This window comes from Biomphalaria glabrata, chromosome 1 (genome assembly GCF_947242115.1).
Source record: "Biomphalaria glabrata chromosome 1, xgBioGlab47.1, whole genome shotgun sequence".
Taxonomy (NCBI): domain Eukaryota; kingdom Metazoa; phylum Mollusca; class Gastropoda; family Planorbidae; genus Biomphalaria; species Biomphalaria glabrata.
Window position 1 is genome coordinate 43,049,822 of NC_074711.1, and position 25,154 is coordinate 43,074,975.

Sequence of the window (25,154 nt, forward strand, 5' to 3'; positions counted from 1 at the left end):
TCAAGAACCGATATGAAGGTGCTGTGCTCAAGGCAGATGTCCTATGTGTTTGTCATGTCTTCATGTAAATAAACAGCTGTCTCGCTGAGTTGCCTCCCTTAAGTTATTACATTGGTGTCGAAGTTGGATTTTCGGCGACTCAGCGAGAGGAGGTAGGATTCGATCACAATGGCATCTTTGTACCAAGGAAGTGCTTACAGCTCGTCTCTGGCAAGCCCTGATCGATGAAAACGAAGATCCGGATACCTACCTATTTGAAATTGAACCGGAGATTTATGAGTTCATTGGCAAGATACATGAAGGTATTGATGCAATGTGTGAACAAATTAACAGTATGAGGAACAAGGTAGATAAAATGGTGTCTCAAACGAAAGAAGGAATAGACTCGTTGGTGAAGGAGCAGTTGCCCGTAGACTCGTTGGTGAAGGAGCAGTTGCCCGTAGACTCGTTGGTGAAGGAGCAGTTGCCCGTAGACTCGTTGGTGAAGACGTTGAATGGTCAGGACTGTGACTGCACAAACAGTGGTGACGGAGACGCTGGGGATTGGAGCGCCGTCTGTTGCTGTGTTGTGGGCTAGTCTTGTGGGCATGACTTTCTAGTCGAAAAAGTGACAACGATTGCTGCGACGATCTAAACGGGATGTACCGGATTGAAAGGAAAGAGACAAATGAAGAAACTGAAGTCTGTTATGTCCCTGAAGCGTTTGTTCCTGTTGTACCTGTTACGAGTACCTCAATGAGCTGGACAGATCAAGACAACGTTGGGTCTGCGTCCAAGCCTGTTGCTATGGACCTTAAAGACCTCTGCCTATTTGCCGTGCTCACGTGGGAAATTTTAAGCTTGATAACTGCATCCAGAAGTATAGTATGAACTGTACTTGCGGCACTTCACACAGAGAATGTGGATGCCAAGAAAACAACCAACAAAGCATTTGTACTTCTGCCATCATCATCGACATTGGCATAGACGAATGTCAGTCAATCCAGGCTAAATCTGAGCTGGCAAGAGGAACACATCTTCAACTAGAACTTGAAGAGACCTCTCTCCTAAACGTGAGACAGTTAGCTGATGATGACCGCGGCTCATCGGACTTCGTTTACAACGTGGCTGTATGTGAACCTGAAGCTCCCTTGAGCGGCGTCTGTCGAGAGGTTCTGCTGATACAGTGTGTCCGAACAACGGCTGTGCTGAAGAAAACAGTACTCGACCCTATCTCTTTGTGTGCCAAACGGCCACGTCATCGTCTCAAGAACAGCCAGATCAATTGGAGAAAGAGAAAGCGGAACCGGAGGAAAACATTGAGGATGGCTTCGTGGAGAACTCGCTCCCATCGATTGACCTCCACCTGAACTGTCAAACCTCTACTGCATCGGGACGAAAAGTGCTAAGAAGGGGGCAATGTTATAACCCTGCCATGCACACCGCCATCCAAGATAGTGCAGAAGGTGCTCACTATTAGTAACTAGACTAGGAAGGATGTTGGTATAAGGGAAGAAGGGAACGATTTCTGCCCAAGTCTAGAACCGAGATGAAGATGCTGTGCTCAAGATAGATGTCCTATGTGTTTGTCTTGTCTCCATGTAAATAAACACCTATACCTCGTTGAGTTGCCTCCCCTAAGTTATTACAATATATATAAATACATCACTATCATAGAAGCAATGCTAAATTTTTAAGCTTAAGGTCTGGTTGCTACAGTGTACTAAACCTGTTAAATGAATTTCATATTGTCTATTTCTATGTGGTATTGATAATTATTCAAAAAGGATTCCTGTTTATATATTTTCATAAGCATCTGGTGTATGGGTCTCATAGCTGTGTACTTGAATAGTTCGCCTGTGCTATGTTAATGTTCAGAGTGGTCCTACTGGAAAGAGAGACAACTGTCAATTGTAGAGGCTAAGAAGGTGTGGCTTTGATTTTTGCATTGTATGTATGTTAATTAGAATCAGAATGACTGTTTTTGCAAAGTGTATTATTAAGATTGATGCATACTATGTGAATGCATGCTTCCATTACACAAACATGATTTGTTTTATCACTTAATGAAATAGACATAGTTGTTTAAGTCCATAACTACTGGAAAGAACACAGAAACATCATTGAACCATCAATCTTTATTGATAATACTTTGAAGTTATTTGTAATACATTTAAAATTAACATTAAAATTATTCAGACAATTTTAAATAACCAATACAGATACAGAAATGATCTGTACCATATTTCAACACATGGTCCTACAAAACAATAAAGTTTGTAACATAATAAAAACATAATACAAAAAAAAGACAAGACATAGCATTATATAGATGTATTAAAAAATACATTATCTTGAATAGTTCATTTTAAGACATTTTTCACTTGAACTAATTAAAAAAAACATATTGTAAGACTCACACAGAACCGAGATGCCTGGAGGAAGTTGGTTGGTGGCCCATACCCCAGACAGGACAACAGGCAGAGATAAGATGAGATATTGTAAAACTCAGAGGTAAAATGGCGATAAAAGTATTCCTAAAATAAAGTTTATTCATCTCTAAAGGTCCTATCAGTAAAAAATATGGAGCCTTTAAAATTCTAGTTTTGAGTTTGTAAATATTCATCAGCTGTTGACAAAGTAGCAGATCATACCACTCAAAAATGTTCATTGATTATAAATGGACCAGAAATAACAGCGGACTATCACACTGTTGTTGACAGAAATCAACAAAGAATAATCAACTGCAACAAAGCAAGGCTATAAAAGCCAAAATACTTAAAGGTCCAAATACCAATGAAAAACTTTCTCTGGTCATGTCCATTGTGATCAAGTGTTTTATTATGAAAAAGTTTACTAGTTAACAAGATTTAGTACAACCATTGGTCTGCTATTCCTAATAATATCTTAATTATACTTTCCACCTAAGTGAACATTACTGAATCTTGATATATTAATGGTCAAATTATGTTAAAAATGTGAACCCACTTATTACCCATTTACTGCACAGTTCTTGCTTTGACTGTCAGGACTTTCAGACAACAGATAGCAACACTTGCCAGTAGAACTCTTACATCAAGTCAACATAAACAAGATTCTACTACCTTCAACATTTTTGTGTAACTTTTCTGACACATGTGTGAATAAAACTTTGTCCTGATTGAGACAAAGGCTCAACTCAGATTTAACCTGTTGACTTACATCCTGACTGATAGGTTGCTCCTTATTGAAAAGTGCAAACATTGTAGAGGTGAGGACTATGGAGCCAAAATCATAAAACTCTGCACTTAGCTTGACTGGAACATGTTGAAATGAAGTTTCATAAAATAATTTGAGAAGACTAACCACTGTCAGCACATGAAGCTTTGATCTAGTCATCTGAACACACAACAAATTAGATGCATTTTAAAAAGTGTATCCCATTTTATTTCAAAAATATATAAATGTGTCAAAGAAAAATGTATATTTATTGATCATTGCTTGCTAATTTCTTAGAAACATACAAGCACCATGCACAAAAGCATTGTAAGAACCAATTATACTGTATTAATTACATAGTTTACTCAAATCTTTCACATTACATTATATTTATACTATTTATATTATTACACTAGATTTCCAACCCAGTATTTCCCGGGGGCACATTGGCTGAGCGGTAAAGCACTTGGCTTCCAAACCGGAGGTCCGGGGTTCGTAACCCTCATGAAGACTGGGATTTTTAATTTTGGAATCTTTGGGCGCCCCTGAGTCCACCCAGCCCGATGGGTACCTGACATTAATTAGGTAAAAGTAAAGACGATTGGTCGTGCTGGCCACATGACACCCTCGTTAACCGTAGGCCATAGAAACAGATTAACTTTACATCATCTGCCCTACAGACCACAAGGTCTGAAAGGAGAGCTTTTTTTATTACTTTTTTCCTGTGCATCTCAATCAAAGAAACTGAAAAAACAAACAAGACACACAACTTACAAATGTTTGCTTCCAGAGTTGCTCAATGTTGCCTAAAAAAGAAAACACTTGTACATAGCCTTTGTCTGGACAGGCAGGAAGAAAGGTATTGGCCAGTTCTTTAGCTACCACCTGCAACAACAACAATAACTGCAACGTATGGAAGATGTATGGTAAATGTCAAACGTTTAAAGGATAGATATCAAATAATGTGTTATATGATACAAGTAACAAAAAATTTATTCTAACTTGAGCTATGGCCACATGTCTTGCCCACTGGTCACCTTGAACTTCAAAGTCCACACACAAAATGTCTGTCTTGTGCTGAACAGAATCAGCAGGGGAGATGACTTCAAGTTCTTCGGAAACAAATCCTATTTCAAAAACAAAATCAGACACTAAACACTTAAAGTTGTCGTATGACCAATATATTTTTATTTTAAAAATTGTTTAATTTTTATTCCATCATTTTCAATAAAAAATGACTTTTAACCTTTACAATCAGCCATTAAATTTGGTGAAAGTTACTAGGAATTTGTACTGGACTAATGCACTGAACACTTCTGAATTAAAATAAATATCCCTTATAACATATATCAAATAAAGTTCTTTAACTAATGTAGATAAGCTAATCAATGATTTAAGTAGATTAATAGTTATCTTTAAATGCAAGTGCTGTACCTATTTGTAGTGAGAATAAAAACCTCAAGTGATCTGAAAGTTGACTGTGTTGCAGCTGGCTCATTTGATTAAACTCCACTTGATCTTTGAGAGGTACCAATTCTCTTTCAAATATTTAATAACAAAAAAATCATGAATAATGAAAGTCAATTAAATTTAAAAAGATTCTAGCATAAGTTCAGGAAGTATTTGTAAAGAGTAGGAGAAATTTCTTAGTAATATTTTGTCAAAATGATAACAAAATTCCTTAACAAATTTTCAGGTGATACACTTAGCATTCATTTTGAGAATTCTTGGAACATTCTACAACAGTAGATTATTATACAACATTAAGCAAGTTCACAGATCATGTTCCTAGGCCTTCAGGATTTTATCTATGTTAGAGTCTAATTCCATAGTTACTAAATTAATAGTAATTAAACTAAAAGTATGAAACATTGAAAAACAAGGATTAGAAATGTGCATGAACATCACCTAAGTTTACAATGTAGTCATTGATGCATTTCTTACCTTATGTTTAAAATTACACAGTAAATAAGATGGCTCACAACACTGTGTTGCTGCAGCACTGGTTTTTCAACAGGTCTTCTCATGCAATACAAAATCTGTTTCAGGAGGTCTCTTGATAAAGGAATTCCAATGGAGATAAGAAAGAACAACTGATTTTGAATATGCTGGTTATCACATTTTAAAAGAGTGCCTTGAAAATCTGTAAAACAAGATTTGGATCTTTTTAATATTCAAACCAATCGTTACATCTGCTTAATATTCAAAATACAAATCAATGTACTAGATCTGAGAGTCCATTCCATCTACCTAAAGTTTCTGAGACTTTGTTCATCAAACTTTTTCTGAGGGAAGCTAGACAATTCTGGGTACAGCAATGATTGAGTAAAGTGAAGATCTCCAGTGTCCATTCTTGATTGCCATTTTTTATCACATCTCTTAAAAGTGAAGGCAGACTTTCATAGAAATCAGTTATGATAGCCTGAATATCTTTATTTCTTTCATAACTATGAACAGGCCTAAATACAATGAGAAAAAATGTAAAAATTATACTTATTCCACAGTGTTATATAAAAAAAAAAATGTTAAGTCTGCATTAAAAAAAAAAAAAAGCTTCAACTCTAATCCATAAGTATTTTTCAGCTGTGTAATTAATCCTATATTTTTAATATGAAAAAAAAAAAGGTACTGTGGTCCTGCTGTTTCCATCTCCCATCCATCCCAAGTGCGACTCATAAATGAAAACAGTTTGTAGAATATATTCTTGTGAGATGTTTCCCCAGAGCAGGAGAGATAATGTTTCAGAGCTGCTCTATAACAAGAAACAAAGTAGCCTGCAATCAAATGAACCAAATATTGAGCATTGTTTTAGGGACAAGTGAAATTCAATAATGTTGAATATTAAATGCTAATGAAGAAATTTTTATTATTTTAATCAAGAAAATAAAAAAAAATACATAACTACACAATGGTTCAACTATTTATGACATCCCCATAGATGAGGACAGTTGATGTCAAAGCACCATGCAGTGGTTCAAATAAAAAGAAGAACATACAACTTACACATTTTTTGTTTTTACATTACGCTATATATCCAAACAAATGATTGTTGCATACACGTTATCTCTCTATATATACACAACTAAATCAAAAAGGATTTTTTGAATACTCAATTGATTCAAACTAATTAAAATGTATATTATTAAATGAATGGTACTTTTTAGTATTCTTCTTTGACAACAGATCTACCATTACTTCCATCAGATTTTGATACTATTTATTAAAGTTGACTGTTTCTTAAAATCATTGTTATATTTTTTTTGGTGGTTGTTATAGCAAGTTGCTACTTTTGCATGTCCAGTGTACTCAAGTCAATCTGTATATCTGTGAAGGTATTTGCTGCTTTTAAGCACTCAGCTTGGTTTGAATTAAAATTCAAATTAAAAATTCCTTGTTGTCAGGATTGAAATTAAGTTTTTTTCTGTTTGATAATTAAAGGAGTTTATGTCACTGCAACATAAAAAACAACAACACAACAAACAACTTTTAAGTAGTAGTAAAAGATTATAAATATTTGTAGGGACTATCTTAGTAATGTCTCCTTTCATGTTAGCACTGAATGCCACCTTTAAATTCAGAAATTAAAAAGGTAATTGAAAATTAGCTTTGGCTATTGTACGTAAAAGCTTTGGCCACTTTTTGTCTTTAAACCAACAAACTTTGGTTTATATAATAGAAGAATGGATATGCACATACCAATAAACATTGTTTTTAATGATTAATGTAATACGAAAGTAATAATAATTAATTAATAACAAAGATACCACCAATCTATTATTATTAATTCATGGTAGCTGCTTTTATGACTAATATCCATAAAACAATATTAAAAGTCTAAAACTTATAATAATAATAATTGCAAAGTCCTCAGTTCTGAAGAAAAAAACTTTAATTCCTCTAGACAACATTTAGAAAATATTTAAAGGAATTATCTTTAGACACTCCACTTTCTAAATGCAAACCATAAACTAAAATAAAATACTTATATAACATGATAAATCTCATCTGTCACTGTTAAAATTTTTAGCAAACAGTTAAAATAATATAATAAGATAATAATTAGAATCAGCAAAAAAAAACAAAAAAAACTATAACTCTCCATCAGCTCATTGAAAGAAGAAAAAGTGGTTGACTTACTGGCTGAATGAGGATTACAAAATACATTGGTCAAAACTCTGACTACAACTTTGCTGTTCTCAGTGCTCAGTGATTTTTTGAAAACTCTTTGGATGTAGTCTCTGATTTTGAACAATGACTTGCCAGGCCTGAGAGTGACATCAGTATATAGACCACACATTAGGTCACACAAGGACAAATTCAGTGATAACTGTGTTGACTAAAACAAAACATAAATGTGTAGCATACAGACAGTATATATTACAAGCTTTTTTTTGTGTGTGGCAGTTTTAATTATTGTCCATATGAACTCTGAGAGAAAGATTGAGCATTCTGTTTTTTTTTAGCCTCAGAAATGTAAACCCAAAGTAAGGTGATGTTAAATTATCCGATTGTGTAAATGCTAATACAGAATTACTTGAAAATTTCAATTTAATTTGAAACAAGCACAAAACTAGATGAAATATACCAGACTACATAGAAATATATTCCACTACAAGATTCAAACAAGTATTTTGAAATGGATTACACATTTACAATTTTTTTTTTTGAATATACCAAAATTTGAAACCTGGATCATGAATACAAAATACATGTCAACTAGGCTCATTACAAAGTACATGTCAACTAGGCTCATTACAAAGTACATGTCAACTAGGCTCAATACAAAATACATGTCAACTAGGCTCAATACAAAATACATGTCAACTAGGCTCAATACAAAATACATGTCAACTAGGCTCAATACAAAATACATGTCAACTAGGCTCAATACAAAATACATGTCAACTAGGCTCAATACAAAATACATGTCAACTAGGCTCAATACAAAGTAACCCAAATAACTGATATCCATTTATAGTTTTTAAAAATAATTAAGTTTTGTCATTCTGTTATAATGTAGCATAATATCTCAGCATATATATGCCTTTCTAAACATTTGTTTGTATTATTAGTCTCAGATACTTAACAGTTCATTGATCAGTCAACAACAAAAGTTATTTAGTTATCCCAATAAATGAGAAACAAACCTCATTGTTGTTTGTCTGTTGAAGAATTTTGTTTTTTTTCCTTTTCCTGGAAAGTTCAGGAAAAACTTGTGCGGTATAAGGGAAACTACTCATAAATATTTTGTCAAAATCTTGAAGATAATTCATAACCAGCATCTCAGGTGATACCTGCAGAATTCATTTAGAAAAAAAAAATATTATCACAGTTAATTTCCATGAATAAATAGCAAAATTTTTCCTGAGTTGAAGGATGAAGTCTACATTCGCTAATATCTAATTACTATTAAACTTGAATGTCAAAAGTACAAAAGTAAACTAAACAAGTTATAGAGAAAAGGAATTTATATATATATATATATATATATATATATATATATATATACATACTAGGGGTGCACCGGATAGTCGCTCCGGCTTCTGCCGAATATTCGGCACTTTTTCAATATTCGGCAATATCCGGCTCCGGTCGAATATCACTACCAGATAGTAAACTGGATAGTAAAAGCTACACCTGTATTTTTATTAATATTGTTAGGCGCCTCCGCGCTAATAAGTCTTTTCCAGATATGCCAAACGGAGGTAACACTTAAATATCGAAACTACACAGGCGAAAGGCAAACATTATAAAGGTAGTCGACTCTGATAAACGATGTCCAACAAGAAGTTTAAACTAAATCTCCATGTTAATAAAAAATATACCAATATCTATAAAGTGGACATGAATCAATAATGTCAGTTCTGAAATACATTAACGTTTTTGTTTCAAATAAAAGAATTTGTTTTTAAAACTATAAACTATGACTATGCACCAAATATTTTTTTAGTACAAAGACAATGCGTGTTAATCTAAATAGAAATCAGATTTTACATTATAAATTCGCATTACATAAGTAGCAGCGATGTCTGGCACATATTAAAAGCTTGTCTTGACCTTTGAGTGGTCTAGTAAACATGTAATATTTCTTAACTACGTCACGCTGATAATCTGTCTAGATGTGCGGGTATATCGCCAGAGGCAGAGATGAGCAACCCCCACCTCCTTTTGTTTGTTTAGTCCATAACATTGAGTTCACAGATAGGCAGCTGACTACATTAAGCCAGTGTTGACACTGTCTAGAGGTCACATCTTATGAGGGAACTGAGTTGGAGAAGAATTTCTATTAGGGGCAGGACTACAAGCCAAATCTCTATAAGGTTAATCTGGTATGAGTTTGTTTATTATGAGATTGTCAATCAAGGGTCTGGACCACAAGCCACACCTTTTATACTATTGGCCAAGTAATAAGTTTGTTTACTTTGAGTTAAGTCTCAATTAGGAGGCTGGACTACAAGCCAAACAGACACTGACCAGGGGTATCTTTAAAGGGAGGGCTCAACAGACTCAACACTCCCAACTTCTTATTTGTTTAATCCCTGACAATGTATTGATAGACATTGACCATTCTTAAGCCAGAATAGATTAACGCAAATTGTTAAGACATATTGACACTGTCTAGAGGTCACTAGATGATGACACTAAATTTGTTTACTTGGAGAGAAATGTCATTTAGGGTGCTGAAAACACGTTCGTTGCGCAATAAAATAAAACAAATATGTGCATGTGTGCGTGTATGTATTTTCCCCTTGTATTAAAACCTTTAGAAAGAAAGCTAATTTCATTGTTTAATTCTATTGACTTAATATATAAAGGAAAGCCTTACAGTAAAATCGCGGAAAATAAATTGATCTAAAGCACCACAATTAGATCTAGCAAACAAAGAAAAAATATGCTGGAATGTTAAGAAACACTTGACTTCTGTAACTAAGGTACGGATATAATTTATCTATATGCTTGACTGACCATGCCAATGTGTTATATTTTTTTGCCTGACCACTCAACACTATTGCATATGCCCAAGGAAAAAAACGCGTGAAGGTCAACAGAATCATCTATACACACTACACTAGGACTACATGTGTAGGCTCACTACGTCTAGCTAACCAGGTTGTTACAATCAGTCGAACACTAAGTCTATTTATGTTTTTTTTTTGGTAGGGAGGGTGTGGGTGAGTTTTTTTTCTTCTATAGTTGGTTTTCCTAATTCTCTTAGAACTATATAACAGTAGATCTAAACATAGATATCAATAATAGGCCTACAGACTATAATTAAATCTATGCTTTGCAACATTTAAGGCTCAGGCTATAAGTAGGTATAATGGATGTTCTTGCTGTTAATAAAATATCGTTTGCCGCAAATGGATTAATTAATATATGACCTACTAAGCTTCAGATTCCAACTATTAACTAACCAGCTATCAGTATTAAGCCCTTGAAGCCAGAACCAGAAGCAGTCTTTGGACTTAAAATTACAAGTCTGATGACCAGTTGTTGGTCAGAAATTCTTGAACACATACATCCCACCACCATACAAGCCAGATGAGAGATTTACATTAATAACTAGTTAAATATATACTAACATATTTTACATTGACTCTCCAACACAAGCCTTTATGGTTGGTGGCCTCGTATATATACACAGACATGCTCATTCTACACAGATTAATTTCTGTTTATAAATACTGTTAATCTTTAATAAATCAATCAGTAACAGAGTTTAAAACAATAAGGAAAAAAAAATAATACCAACAAATATAGGTATGTTATTTAACAGTTTCGTAAAATGTTCATCAATACAAGCTATTTACAAGACACTTAGGTATTCGGCTCTGGCCGAATATCAAATTTTACTATCCAGTCATATCCGGCCCCGGCCGGATATCAAAAAGTACTATCCGGTGCACCCCTAATACATACATACATATATATATATATATATACATATATATATATACATATATATATATATATACATATATATAAACAACAGTTTAACAACTTTGGTTTTAGAAGCATAAGAAATAATTAGTTTAGTACAAGTCAACACCTGCCATTTTTTAAAAATATTATGCATTGAAAAGTTACCATTTGGAATTTCAAGTCGCGAGCAGCTTCATCACTTTTTTGACTAGTGAAACATAGTACAAACATCAACTGTATAATTGAGGTCACAAGGGACATCACTTCTAAGGAGTCTGCAGGAAGGAGGACATCTAAAAAAAACAACAATATAGCAATGTTAATACAGATACAAAAGGAATCTGAAAAAAAAATCAAATAATCTAAAGAAGCAGTGTTTCTTGAATGACAATCTATTATATAAAAGTGAAGCTCTTTGATTTCCCAATACATTTAATATTGTTTTAAACAGAACATTAAATCAGCATAATTTTAATTAGTAAAATATATGAAGCATTTTTGTTTTACCAGAAGTTGAGTGTTCATCAATGCTTGCCCAAGCTTCTTTCCAACATTGTAATAACACAGGTATGGCCATCTTTACAAAGGTCTCAAGACTTGAAGGATTGGTTATATAATCATCTAACTCATGGCTAAAGGAAGAATAAAATACTACTTTCTACGATATGTTTAAATTATGACATGAAAAAATAGTCAATATTTATGCGAAACCTATCTTTAAAAAAATAATTAGAATATTTTACCTTCCTCCAAAAAATAATGTAGAAAATTTTCTTTCTGCTTGTTTAGGTACCAGGCGTGAATTTTGTTTTTGTTTTGGATTAGTAAGACACCATTTGGAACAAATAACAGTTTCTGGATTACTATGATGATTCTTAAATTCATCTTTTAAGGCTTCCTGAAAATAGGAATCTTAAATTTTCAATGACTATGACAGTAAAAAAAAAAGTATTATTAACCACTTTCTTAAATAATTTTTTTATAAAATACAAGCATATTATTGTATTAAATTTCTTTCTGGTTTGTTTTATATATTGATAAAATCTGGTACCAGAGATATTTATTACTAATTTATGAAAACATCTCTATTACAGAAGTAAAGACATTGAGAATGAGAGACAATTGAAAAACATTTATTTGGAAAAACAAGTAAAATAGAAAAAAAAGTTTTTTTAAATCAACAAAAAAAAAATTTCGTTTTAAATCAAATTCTTATTTATGATGGTTGTCTATGATTTCTCATCTTATTTTAATATTGCAAGGAGTCTTTCTAGTGAACTTGCGCAATCAATTTATTTGATTACAGTCCAGCTAATTTCTACATAAGATCGTGCGTAAAATGTACACAAACATCTATTTATTTACGTCTATTTAAGCATGGTCGAGAGGCCAAGTGCGCTTGAACTTGGCTTGGCTACCTAGAAGGGGGCTTGAGGTTCGACACCCGACTCGGGCAGAGTTGTGTTTACTGAGCGCCTAAAGGCAGCATGGAAAACAAACTCCTAGATACCCCCCCCCCCCCCCACTGGTCCACAAATGAGATAGGACCAAAAGCGCTCTGAGCATGCTATAAGCATGAGTAGCGCTATATAAAAGCTAAAACTCTTTACTGACTACAAAACATTTGAGTCGAGTGCGGAAATACCAGCTGAAGCATATTCAAAATATAAAGAAACATCTGAGGTGAGTACAGGAATTCATATTGAAGTGTATTGAAAATAGACCAAATTTAGTTTTAAGATGATTGAAAAATTATAATGGTCAAACCTAAGTTTTCACTGTATGGCTGATTAGCTAGTAATTTCTCCCCAAAGATATAAGCTGTCAAATTTCTAGGAATATCATTAGAGCCACCCAGCCAGTGTCCATCCACCCATGCACATTTTGTAAGCTAATAAGTGTTTAGTGATAAAAGAACTTCAGCTTTTGTATTTTATAAATAAACTAGCTGTATATTACCCAAGGCCCACAGGTCTTAATATGCATGTCACTGATATATTGTATTAGAATAGTTTGTGGGAAGCATGGTCAAGAGGCTAAGTATACGTGAACTATTTATGAAGGGGGCTCGAGACACCCAACTCGAGCAGAGCTGTGTTTACTGAACGCCTAAATGCAGTACAGAAAGCCTCTTCCAGATACCCCTCCCCAGTGGTCCACAATGTGATTGGACCATAGCGCTCTGAGCATGCTATAAGCACGACAGTAGCGCTACATTAAAGCTATAATAATAATTAAAAACAATTAAACAAAATAATAATGTTATAGGTAAAGCGAATGCGTGAATGTAAAAATATGCTTCTATAAAAATAGCTACTCTACCAAAATCCATTTTCGTTACAAAAAGATTAGCTTGCATATATATTGAGATCTAGATCTAGAGTCTAATATAGTTCATTTGTTTAAATTAAGTAAAAGTAAAATACATATTCTTTCCCTAAACATTCTTGATCTAACAGTTTAAGATTGAATTTAAGGTTCAATACGCTTATTAATTATTTCATGTTAGAATATATAATATCACCCATATAGAGCCTCATTTGCCTGTCCAATCACAGTGTGTTTAAGGTGTGCGCGACACATGAATGGAACTATTAAAATGTATGTCAACACGGCTTCGCAGCTATATCTAAAAATGCTTTAGAAAAACAAATTTGGAGGTTAATTTTATTAAAATATGAAATGAAAGGACAATATTTAGTATGTTCATGTGTTAAGGTATAAAACTATCTTTGCAAAGAGTAGTTCTATTATCTTAGAGTTGAACCTAGGGTTCAAGAGAATTTAAGTTCTTCGCTTACGTATCTGTTCAGTCTTGTCTAATGAAAGAACGTACGTCAGGATGTCTAACTTCGCAGATATAAGGAACCATTTAAGTAAAAATACTTTTGAAACACAAATTTGAAGGTTAATTTGATTAAATAATAAAATCAATAGACTATATTTTGTATTTTCACATGTTCAAGTAAAAAACTATCTGTGCAAAATGTAGTTTTTAAAATTAGATCTAGATCCTTTTGATCTTGTCCCATGTAAACATGGCCTTGATCCATGAAATAGTAATACTTGGGCAACTTTTTTTTTTTAGTTTGTTTTAGGGCTACTGTACATGTTACGTAACTATACATACGTTACGGTTCCAGTTAGTACCCAAGGAACATTTATGCCAAGTTTTATGCCGGACATACACCCATACATACACCTTACTTTATATGATAGATAAAACTTAAGATTTCTTATTTTATAGTACAACATATGTATGTAATGTAAAAAATAATTGTTTTCAATAATATTATAATAAAAACAATCCCAATGTTAAGAAACAGACATTGTTATTGACAAAGTACATTGACAATCATCAGAACACAGTCAAACAAGAACAAAATCAAAGTGCCAATTCACAACTACTGGAAGTATACCGTACATCAAGAGAGAATTCATTTAAATTAGCAAAATTATGGTCACATTTAGTGTGACTTATAAGAATGAAATGCTTTAAGTAACCTACTAAAATTTTTTGTATAACCATAACACAAAAATCTAATTTGTATATACAATATATGAATTTTTTATTGTTAATTTCTTATCTTGAAAAACATTGAACTAATGTCAATGAAAAAAAAGAATTGATATTGTTGAGCTAATCAACTCTTGTTTTGCCTTCGTAATTTCCAAGCAACTAAATTGTATTTTTTTACTGCCAGATTTTTTCAATGCAACTAGTGAGGATCTATCTGCACGCTCTTTAAAGTTTAACTTTTAAAGAAAAGGGCATTTTTAAAACTTCTAGTAGATAAAAGACCAAAATTTTAAGCTTTTTTTCTATATATATCTAGTAAAACTTTTTTTTACAAATTTTAATATTCAACTGCATTGTTAATAAAATAAATACAGTACATTCAAAAATTGTAAAATACAAACCATAAAAGTTCTTTTTATTCTTTGAAGTACTTTAGCTCGGTACTTCATTGCTGGCAATTTGCTATCGGGGTTCAGGCTAAGTTTTTGTGTAGTGGGGCAGGCTTTACTTCCTATGTAGGCTGGTGCAGAGATCAAGCCTACCAAGTTCTTCAATAAATCTCCTGTCTGTTGTATCATTAGAGCAGGGAAAGTATCCAAGAGGGCATCAAACAAAAGAAGAGCATCAAGCTTAATGTCCTCATGTATGTGGTTCATGGCACAGCATAAGTATGTATGGATATATGTGAACAGACTTCCACCCAGGCTATGAGTATGCTGACTTGTTGGTGACTTTGGGGACAATTTGGCTAAAATCAGCTGAAAAACAGAAACAGGAGAGTGAAAGACAAAACTTTTAAGCAGAAACAATCAATCCATTTTTAAATACAACAAGTAAGTGGAAATACTTAATACTCAATTATTTTAGCAAGGAATATACAATATACATCCTTTTCACTTCAAACACACTCTATACTTAAGCTGTAAAGTATTTTAATTAAAAAATACACCATACTTAAGTTGTTCATTATTCTCATTATGATACTAACACTATAGATACTAAATTTAATCACTAGGGTATCAACCAGCTATAACAAACAGAGACATTTTAAAAATTAGAGAAAAATATAACAATGGAGAAAGCATACTCTATAAGAGAAATATAACAAACAGGGACATTAGACAGTCACATATTCTGAATTAAGAAATATAATAATAATAATAATATATATATATATAATTCTCTTCATGGCTAAAGAGTTTGGGCAAGAATAAGAAGTAAAGGAAAGATCACTCTTTTATTTCTGCAAGTTGGACGAACTAGAGTTACCCTATGAAAAAAAAGAGGGGGGAGGAGAACAAGTAGTATTCACCCATCACAAAATGGCAGGGCCGGACCGCTGTGACCAAGAAAGATCACTATTTTTTTTATTTCTACCTCACGTAAATTTAGCGGCAAAAAGAGAGGGGGGGGGGAACAAGTAATCTACTCTGTATTCACCCGTCACTTAAAAGCAGGGTCGGACTCAACCTTTGTGGGGCCCTATGCGAAACGGATTTCGTGGGGCCAAGTTTGGGTAGGGATACAGATAATAAGTGAAATTTAAGAGTTTGTATTAGTTAATAAATTCGTCTTTGCATTTTATTCATTCTTTACTACTGTGATGTACTTGTTCAGGCTGTTTTGAGGTCAACTATAGATGACTGTTGAATTTCAACCAATTACTCTGCAAGCGTTTGAGTTTTATTGTTCGGGTGTATTCAATGTAGTTGATCAACAATACAGAATAAACAAGACGATCGATTTAACGAGTAAAGAGATGTGGTCAACACTGATGAACAATTTATCATATATTTATTCTAAGAAAAGGCCACAGTAAAAGTCTCTGTCAATATAAACACGTCTTTACCCTAGAGGATTCTATCGCTAACTGATTTTCCGGTCTCTAACACAAAATATCCCAAACGTCACTAGTCCCGTTCAATATACGTCTTCTATGGTGCGTCGCTAAATAACTAATCTATAAACAAGGTGTCTAACACTACGTACAGAACTACTTTACGAGCCTTGCGTGTAGCGAAGTCAGGCTGCAAGAATTCTGTTATAAGTTATAAAATGGTTTCATTTAATAATTTACACCTAAAATTAGCGCAGGTCCTTTGAAAGTGCGGGGCCCACTGCAGTCACATAGGGGCCTAAGGTCGACTAGTATAATATACTATAACTAATGCTAATTTTTTGTGTCAATAAGCTTGTTAATAATTTGTTTATGATTTCTTGTACAGGTTTTCTTTAAAAAAAAAAAAAAAAAAACAATTTTACTATCGAAATGTATCCCATCAAAATGGCTGACAAAGGGAAAAGTACATCTCCTACAGGAAGAGTACAACTCATACAGAATCTTCCGCTAAGGAGCCCCCAAAAATACATCGAATTAGACAAGAAGATGAAGATCATACAGAAGTACAAAGCTGAAATGAAAGTCTTAGCAATTGCTAGTAACATGGGTTTTCTCATGCCACCAAAACTTAAAGAGAAAAAGAAAGGGATCGTGAAGAGTACTGTGGGATATAATGTTGTTATCATCAGGGAGCACAAGGGCATGATCCATGACATGGAGAAACTGATGGCAATTAGGTTGGACAACAAAATAAGCAAGAAAATGCCCCTAGTCTCCTTATAATAATGAGCAAGGCACGTAGCATCTTTGCCATTGCCAAATGCATGTGAGGGAGAAAAGTGAATGCATTGAAACATTGAGCACAAGTAAAGTTCAACAATGATTCTGCCTACGCAACACAAGCATTCATGGTGAAGCAGCGGAGGCAGCTGGGGAGGGTTTTTTTTTTGTCACTAAAACAATGTTTTGTCAGCTGTGTTTTCTTTGCATATAACCAATAAAAAATACTAATTAAGTAATTTCAAGTGTAAGCAGTACTGTATCCATAGAAAAAAATGTTCCTACATACTCTACTATTAAATAAGAAAAATATAAAAAAATACTTTAAAAAAAAACAAACAACTTATATTAAGTGCAGTTGTATCAATTAGTTTGAATCAGTCTTCTAATTTTGTGTATGATCAACCTAGACAGATAAATCTGTGCAATACCATAGCTTTCTCAATGCGCTATGATCTTATCACTTGTCTGGACCAGTTGTGAAAGGGGGAGGGAAGAAGATGGTAACTTAGAGAATGTTTAAATGTTCCTTTTTTATATGCATAAAAAGAAATGTTCACTCAGGGCTCAGGGGACTAATTCAACATATACCACCACATGTCAAGTACAACTTCTTTTCCTTGTTCAAAATACAAAAAAAAAAAAAAATTATTAATAATTTCTTGTGTTGTAAAGGGTTTAAGAAATAATTGTGCAAAATTTCAGCTTAATCGGAGATAGGGTGTGGGAGAAATAACATGTACAAACTTATTACTATACAGACAGAGTGAGTTGATATAAGCTTTGTAAAAATGATTAATACCTAACCCAAATCAAGAGTTACATTTAAGGGTGAAACATGCTTAAGGATTGACTTTCTGGTCCCTAACCCCGTTGTTAAGTGGGGACTCAGTGTCTTGTTATTTTGTATTCATAAAATATATCACTCTAATGCTGACAAAAGTGTGTGACTATACAAGTTTAACTTATGTCTTCGTATGACTGGCTCAAAATTTGATTTTACATAGCAAATTAGCAAAGAATATGTACAAATGGTATTTACTAACTTTTATTAGGCATATATTAGACTTTTTACGTACTTTGAATAGGTTGATGACTGAATGCCGTACAACTGATTCATTGTCAATTAGAAGAGTAGAAAGTTTCTTGAGAATGCTAGCATATCCATTCACATTGGAAGACACTAAAAGATCCACATGATGGTTGAGCCAAAGCTCCTTCAGTCCACAAAGTGCATTTACCCTGACTGTACTGCTGTGATGGTCACACTGACGGAGTAAGTCCTAGGAAAACAAATTGTATATGAAATTTAAATATATAAGCTGCATTGATTGTTTCATATATAGAAACAGGCAACAATAAAATGAAGTAATAATGCACATTTTTTTGTGTGTGGATATTCTACACTCTCCACATTTGATTTAATATGGTTTTGTAAAAAAGATAGTAATCCTTTCCTTTTCAATCAATGTTATCAGTTTCATGTTGCATTTATCTGAACTGAATAATCTAAATCTAAAATTGCTTTCCTTTGGGAACTGCCAAGAACTAAGTGGGAATAGAAAAGAAGAACTTTCTTGCAGTTCACGAAATTTCATTCCAAAATAAAATATCCACTGCCTAAAACCTACATCCCACTCCAAACCTAAACAATTAATAAAATTAATCTCTAAATATTTTCCATTAAAAAAAAAAACTAATAAATTAAAGTTAGCATAAGCCTTGTATCACCTATTTTACAGCCCCCCAAAATGCTATAAAACTATCAAGTGATTTTGCATTTATTTCTGTTTCTCAGAATAAAGGTGACACTTAAACTAGGTTCATAGAATCTGATCAAAGAATGACACTTCATTAGGGTTTAATTTCAGCACAGCATGATTCACTTCCAGTAAAAGTGGGGTTTTTTAATATAGTATCCATCAACTCATTAGAAGTTGAAGCAGGCAAGATCTAACATCTAATGTCTAGATTTTACATCTAGAAATGTTTAATAACATAAGTAGAATTTGGTATGCACTTTGCACTCATCACAATGGTCTTGAGTTCACACCCTACTTACCATCTTCTCATGACGCTATGCAGGAGGTTTGAGCTAGGACATAATCTTCATTTCTTAAGGAACCCATCAATTACTCAGCCTAACAACCCATTACCTTTTTTTTAAAATACTTACCAGAATTCCCAAGTTATTTCTAGTCACTGCTGTTTTTCCATCACTAACTTTGATCTTCTGTGTAAATTTTATTTGCCTTGTTTTGAAGCTTAGATTTGTCACATTGTCTCCTTTTGGAAGTTTTTTGCCTACTTTCAATTTTACCTTCTGAAAGTCTTGCTGTCTTTTTTTCTTAGATTTTGCCATGTTGATCTAGTCTCAAATCTAAATTATAATAAATAACAAGATTACCCATGCAAGTAAAAAGGTTTCAATATTTTCAGCATGGATATCAGAAACTATGAACTACAAATTACTTCCTCTTTCTATATCAGATGATTCTCATGCCATTCACCTTCTTGACCCGAGTTGAACATATAACAGGCAAAGTCAATCGAGACTGTGACAGGGGTCCAGACCAGGCTAGTATAATATGCGGTCCAGAGAGCCATAATAATATACAGTATCAAATCAGGCTAATGGGCTTGTACTTCTCTAATGATGATTATTACAAACATTACAGCTTACGTAGGTACAGGCAATATAGTATTTAGAAACCAAAAATGTCAGCTTACATTGTAATTGGTACAATATAGATGCCAGGAAAGGCTTACAGGTTAACAAGTCCTGGTCTGGTTTCCAAAGCCAAAATAACAAGGAAACTCATATATTTATATAATACTAGCTTTAATTTTACCCGGCTTTGCTCTGGTTTTTCTTTCTACAAATAGCATGCATTTATTCCGTTTGAATAATCAATAACGACGTGAACAAAAAGATGATAATTTTAAAAATAAATCCATTTATCTAGTATTTTATAATCAAACCGAACGCGTGAATGTAATTGTTTATATAACATTATTAGTTTAATTTTATGTAGATCTAGATTTAGAATCTAAACAAATTGAATGCCACAGTAGTAAGAACTTTGAGCCTTTTATAGTAAAAGACTATAAACACTGTGATGTGAGCTTGTGTCGACCTAAGTACATAAGCCGTGTTTCATTCATCATTTCGTAGCTAAGTTGCTAAGAGGTCTAAATGCCCATAACTTAATGAAAAAAGTAAATTGAAAATAAAGACTTAAAATTAAACCGAATCGGTAACTGTAGGATTAAATGCTTTAAAAAAAAAACATTGGAAAGTAAATTGTATTATGTAAGTAGTTTATTAGTTTGATAATATGCATTTATAATGCGCGATATTATGACCTCTGACGTTCATTTCATTTGTATCACTACGCTGTATATTGGTGCCGCAAGTTACTGAAAAGTATGTCAAGACGTTTAAAGCTATTAACATTTAGAGCGAACGATTTTATGTAAAAAAATGTTTTGTAAACTAAAATTTGAAGGTTAAGGAGCATCAAATAATGAAATGAATAGACATGTATTTGTATGTTCATGTGTAAAATAAAATTATGTTTTCTTGAATGAGAGCTAATTTAGGTCTAGAGAGATTTTCATCTCTGCGCATGCGTGACCTCTCGGTCTTGTCTCATCATTTAGACACAGCATGTAAACATGGCCTAAATTTATAAGATACAATACTTTTATAGAGTTGGGCACCTTTTTTTTTTTTTATTTTTTTATTTAGAGTCTTAAGTTTGTTTTAGGGCTACAATATATACACTACTGTCTAAGTTAGTACCCAAGGAACATTTCTGCCAAGTTTTATCAAGATCTCTGAAACGGTTTTGATTTCTATGCAGGGACATGCATACATACATATGCCTTACTTTCTGCTTTATATATTAGATATATATGCTATTTTATACTAAGCTGTCCAATGAATGTATAGGGATGTCAGGTCATTATTAAGCATTATTAAGCATAGAAAAAAATGTCTGATGATTGACATTGACATATATATATATATATATATATATATATATATATATATATATATATATATATCATAATTACATAAATGCATAGGAATGGAAAGCAAAAGTCTATATTATTGTCTGATAGCTAAGGATTTTTTTTCTCCTAGTTCTAAACATTAATTTAATATAATGAGCTATTGTATAGATCATAAGAAAATATGATGGATATATGTCCAGGAGTGATCCTTTTATATCTAGAGTAGAGTCTAGAATTTTAAGATCTATTCTAGTAGATCTAGAAATTACATATAATATATATATTTGACTAGATCTATTAATACTAATAATACTTATACTTATATTTTACAAAAATGTAAGTATTAGATAATAATTAGATCTACTGATCTATACTTATAGTCTTGATCTAGATAATCTAGACTAAACTTTTATTCTAGAGAAACTGAAGATTGAGATCTTCGAAGTTCACTGCCTCAGTGACTTCAGTATTAAAACTATTAATAGTATTAAAAGTGTTAGATCTAGATTCTAGATCTATTATAAAATACATATATATAAGTAAATTATAATATAGTTATATATAATGTATATTATATATAAATATAATATATGTCATGGGCGTAGCCGGGGGGGGGGGGGGGGGGGAGAGGACTTTAGTGACTGATTTGTTGCTTTGATTTTGTTTATTTTAGGTGAGATTTTAATACTAAGACTAAACCATCCCTTGCCCCAGCACAGCCAAGAGGGTTTTTGAGTTTAAAACCGCCTACCGGGGGGTTTTGAGTTTAAAACACCCTACAAGGGGTTTTTGCAGTTAAATCCCCCTCTTCTATAAAGCAAAACAAAATAAAATGCAAACGACAAGTTAATCCCCAAATTCCAAGAGCACAGTTAAGGAAGATTTTGATTTTAAAACCCCCTCCAAAATTTACGATAAACCCCCGCTTCAATAAGAAAAAAAAAAGCAAATTATGCACTCAAAATGTTATGAGCGTAGCTAAATGGGCTTTGACTCAGTTTTAAGTTTAAACTCCCCTAAAGTGGAGTTAGAAGCTAAAAAATACATCTTCAATAAAAAAAAAAGCAAATTACACACTCTAAAACCTATGAGCGTAGCCAAAGGGGTTTTGAGTTTAAACCCCAAATCAGCGGGGTTTGAAGCTAAAAAATACATTTTCAATGTAAAAACTAAAAGCAAATTACGCACTCAAAAGGCTATGAGTGTTGCCAAAAGGGGTTTTGAGTTTAAATCCAAAGATAGCTAAGACAGATTTTAGGAGTCCGTTATAGAGATCGGGTCTAAATCAAGGAAATCCTATGCCGAACTGGGAGTCAAGCCCTAAGTATGATTGTGACAGAGTGTCACATGAGGTTTGCAGGACATGTTCTCCGACAAAATGAATTACGCATAATAAGAGTTTTGATGACATCCTAGTACAACTTGGCGCCACAAATTTATGGAGTTCCTCAGAGCAGGTGGGAAGAGGCTTCAGACATTACCAGTGACAGATTTTTGTGGAAACAGCTTGACGGCAAATGCGCCGAATTGCTCGGGAGGGTCAAAGTCAGTAAGAATAGCACATTAGGTTTTTGAAATAAAACTTTTTAATAGCAGGAAAATGCACTGTAGATACCTCAGAATATGCATTTTGTTGGCATTCAATAACAGAAACAGTGCTTGGTGGGGGAGCGCAGACCCCTTGCTGCCAATGGCGGGGAGTCAACAATTTTTCCACTAACTCCAGGAAGAACCTAATCTAGGGCACAATAAATGTATTCTGAAAGAATGAAGGGTCAGAATGTAATAAAGATTATACACACACACACATACATACAAATATTTTTTCGGGGGTGGGAGAAAAAATCCCCCCCCCCCCGAAAAAAATCCTGGCTACGCCCATGATATATATATATATATATTAATATATATATAACTATAAACTATAATTATTTATAATTATTATTAGTAGATGATAATCCATATATTTATAATTATATTATAATATATATAATTATAATAATATATTTATTATATATTACTTTACTTAACTTTACTATAAATAGAATAGATCTACTAAATTCTACTTCAACTTTTACAATTTACTATCATATTAATTATTATTATAATATAATTATAATTTAAATATACATAGATCTATAATCTATATTATAATATTAGTATATAATATATTATCAACTTATCTAGATCTAGTAATTTCTACATCATTGTCATCATCTAGACTCTAGTCTAGATTCTAGTTCTAATTCTAGATATTCTAGTAGTAGAATCTAGTCTAGATAGATTTAGATCTAGAATCTAGATTAACTAGATATTACTAGAGTCTAATTACTTTTACTCTACTCAACTCTACTGAGTCGACTGAGACTAGTGACTACAGACTAGTCTAAGACTACTGCTAGAGCCTAGACAACTAAAAAACCTAAGCTGCAAGCTCTATAGTCTATAGTATACTATTAGATCTACTATCTAATTCTAATCTAGTCTATTCTCTATCTATTATAATTATCAGTATTAATAGTATTATCTGGACTCCTGGACTATCTTAATTCTTATTATTAAATTTTAAGTTTAATAATTAATTTAAGTCTTATAATTATAATCTTAATCTTAGTATCTAGATCAAGATAATATAGTCTAGAATATAGCAGATATATATTAATATAGATTATTCTAAATAAAGATCTAGACTATAATCACTAATATTATTATAACTAGACTTAAATTAGATTTTGACATTAATATTATCATTATATCATGCTACATACCGTGTACACTTTTGGTATACTGATATACTATCATATAGCTCTACACTCTACACACTTCTTTATAACAGAATTAATTTTCTTTTTAAAAGAATTCTAGGCCTAAATTTCAACACAGATTTAGAAATAATTTATACTGTTATCTCTCAAATAAATAAAAAATAAAAAAAAGTCGAAAAAAAAAATAAAAAAAATTCGAGCTACATTCTATTCAAGATAATTAGCAAGATCTTTGACTTTGTTAAAAAAAAGCTTATCTCAATAGCGGATCCAGAACTTTTGACCAGTAAACCATAACGCTAAACTCACGCACACACATACATATTGTTTAGAGCAGTGTTTCTCAGCCTTCAAAAAAAAAAAAAAAAATTACACTGATGTCCCCCTCCTTGACAGCTAGGGGTCTGAGGCAGCGCTGTAAGTTTCCCCTCCCCCAGCGGGTTAGGGACGGAGCCCCGACATCAAGCGTTTTCTTGCATTCTTAAATACAGAAACGCATTCTCCTGACATCTACAGCTCATTTTTCATCTTATTTTCTTTTTAAAGGAAGGTCAAATTTAGTAAATAACTCATCCTAGGGGCATGGGCCGATACTGAAGTATGACTGACTTTCGAGGCACAAGTAGCGTAAGTATATCTTTATTGGGCATCTTTTTCATAATTGTTTTCATGTTAAACGAAATTTCTTGTAGTAGGCCTGTTTTGGTCACAATAAGTCGTCACAGAACAATGGTTAAACGCTCATTTGATAGAGCAGTGTACAATTTATATGTATCAGCTTGTTAAAAAAAAAATGCTGCAAACCAAGATACCCAAACTACGACATGCGTGCCATGTCAGGCACGTGACGTGGTGCTATACGGACTCTCGAAACTTAATCTTTTTTGCCCACATTGGACGAATCTTATAAAATACAGACGTTACTTCAAAAAAGATGATTACTTGGGCCGTGCCAGATATGTCAGAATTTGTACGGCTACCGCACCGAAAAAAGGTTGAGTACCTCTAAATACCCTGATGCATAGCAGGCTAATAATTCAACATTATAGACTAATAATGCCAGGGCCAATGTCTTCGATTAATTCAACATAGATATTTGTTGATAAACATAGGAAAAGTAAAGCCGTGC

The 25,154-nt window shown here is 32.9% G+C and overlaps 1 protein-coding gene across 1 annotated transcript; it reads right to left on the reverse strand.

The window, feature by feature from the left end:
* Positions 1-2,102: 2,102 nt before the first annotated feature.
* On the reverse strand, positions 2,103-24,098 carry LOC106067825 (testis-expressed protein 10 homolog). Its single transcript, XM_056037586.1, has 16 exons — positions 24,029-24,098; positions 19,417-19,620; positions 18,320-18,523; positions 15,022-15,378; positions 11,844-11,998; positions 11,608-11,732; positions 11,266-11,393; positions 8,325-8,471; positions 7,315-7,513; positions 5,807-5,951; positions 5,428-5,636; positions 5,122-5,320; positions 4,612-4,715; positions 4,180-4,304; positions 3,952-4,062; positions 2,103-3,357 (listed from the first exon to the last, which is right to left on the reverse strand). Exons 2-16 carry the CDS (start codon positions 19,600-19,602, stop codon positions 3,055-3,057), a joined length of 2,697 nt encoding a protein of 898 aa, XP_055893561.1. The 5' UTR covers positions 19,603-19,620; positions 24,029-24,098; the 3' UTR covers positions 2,103-3,054.
* Positions 24,099-25,154: the final 1,056 nt, after the last annotated feature.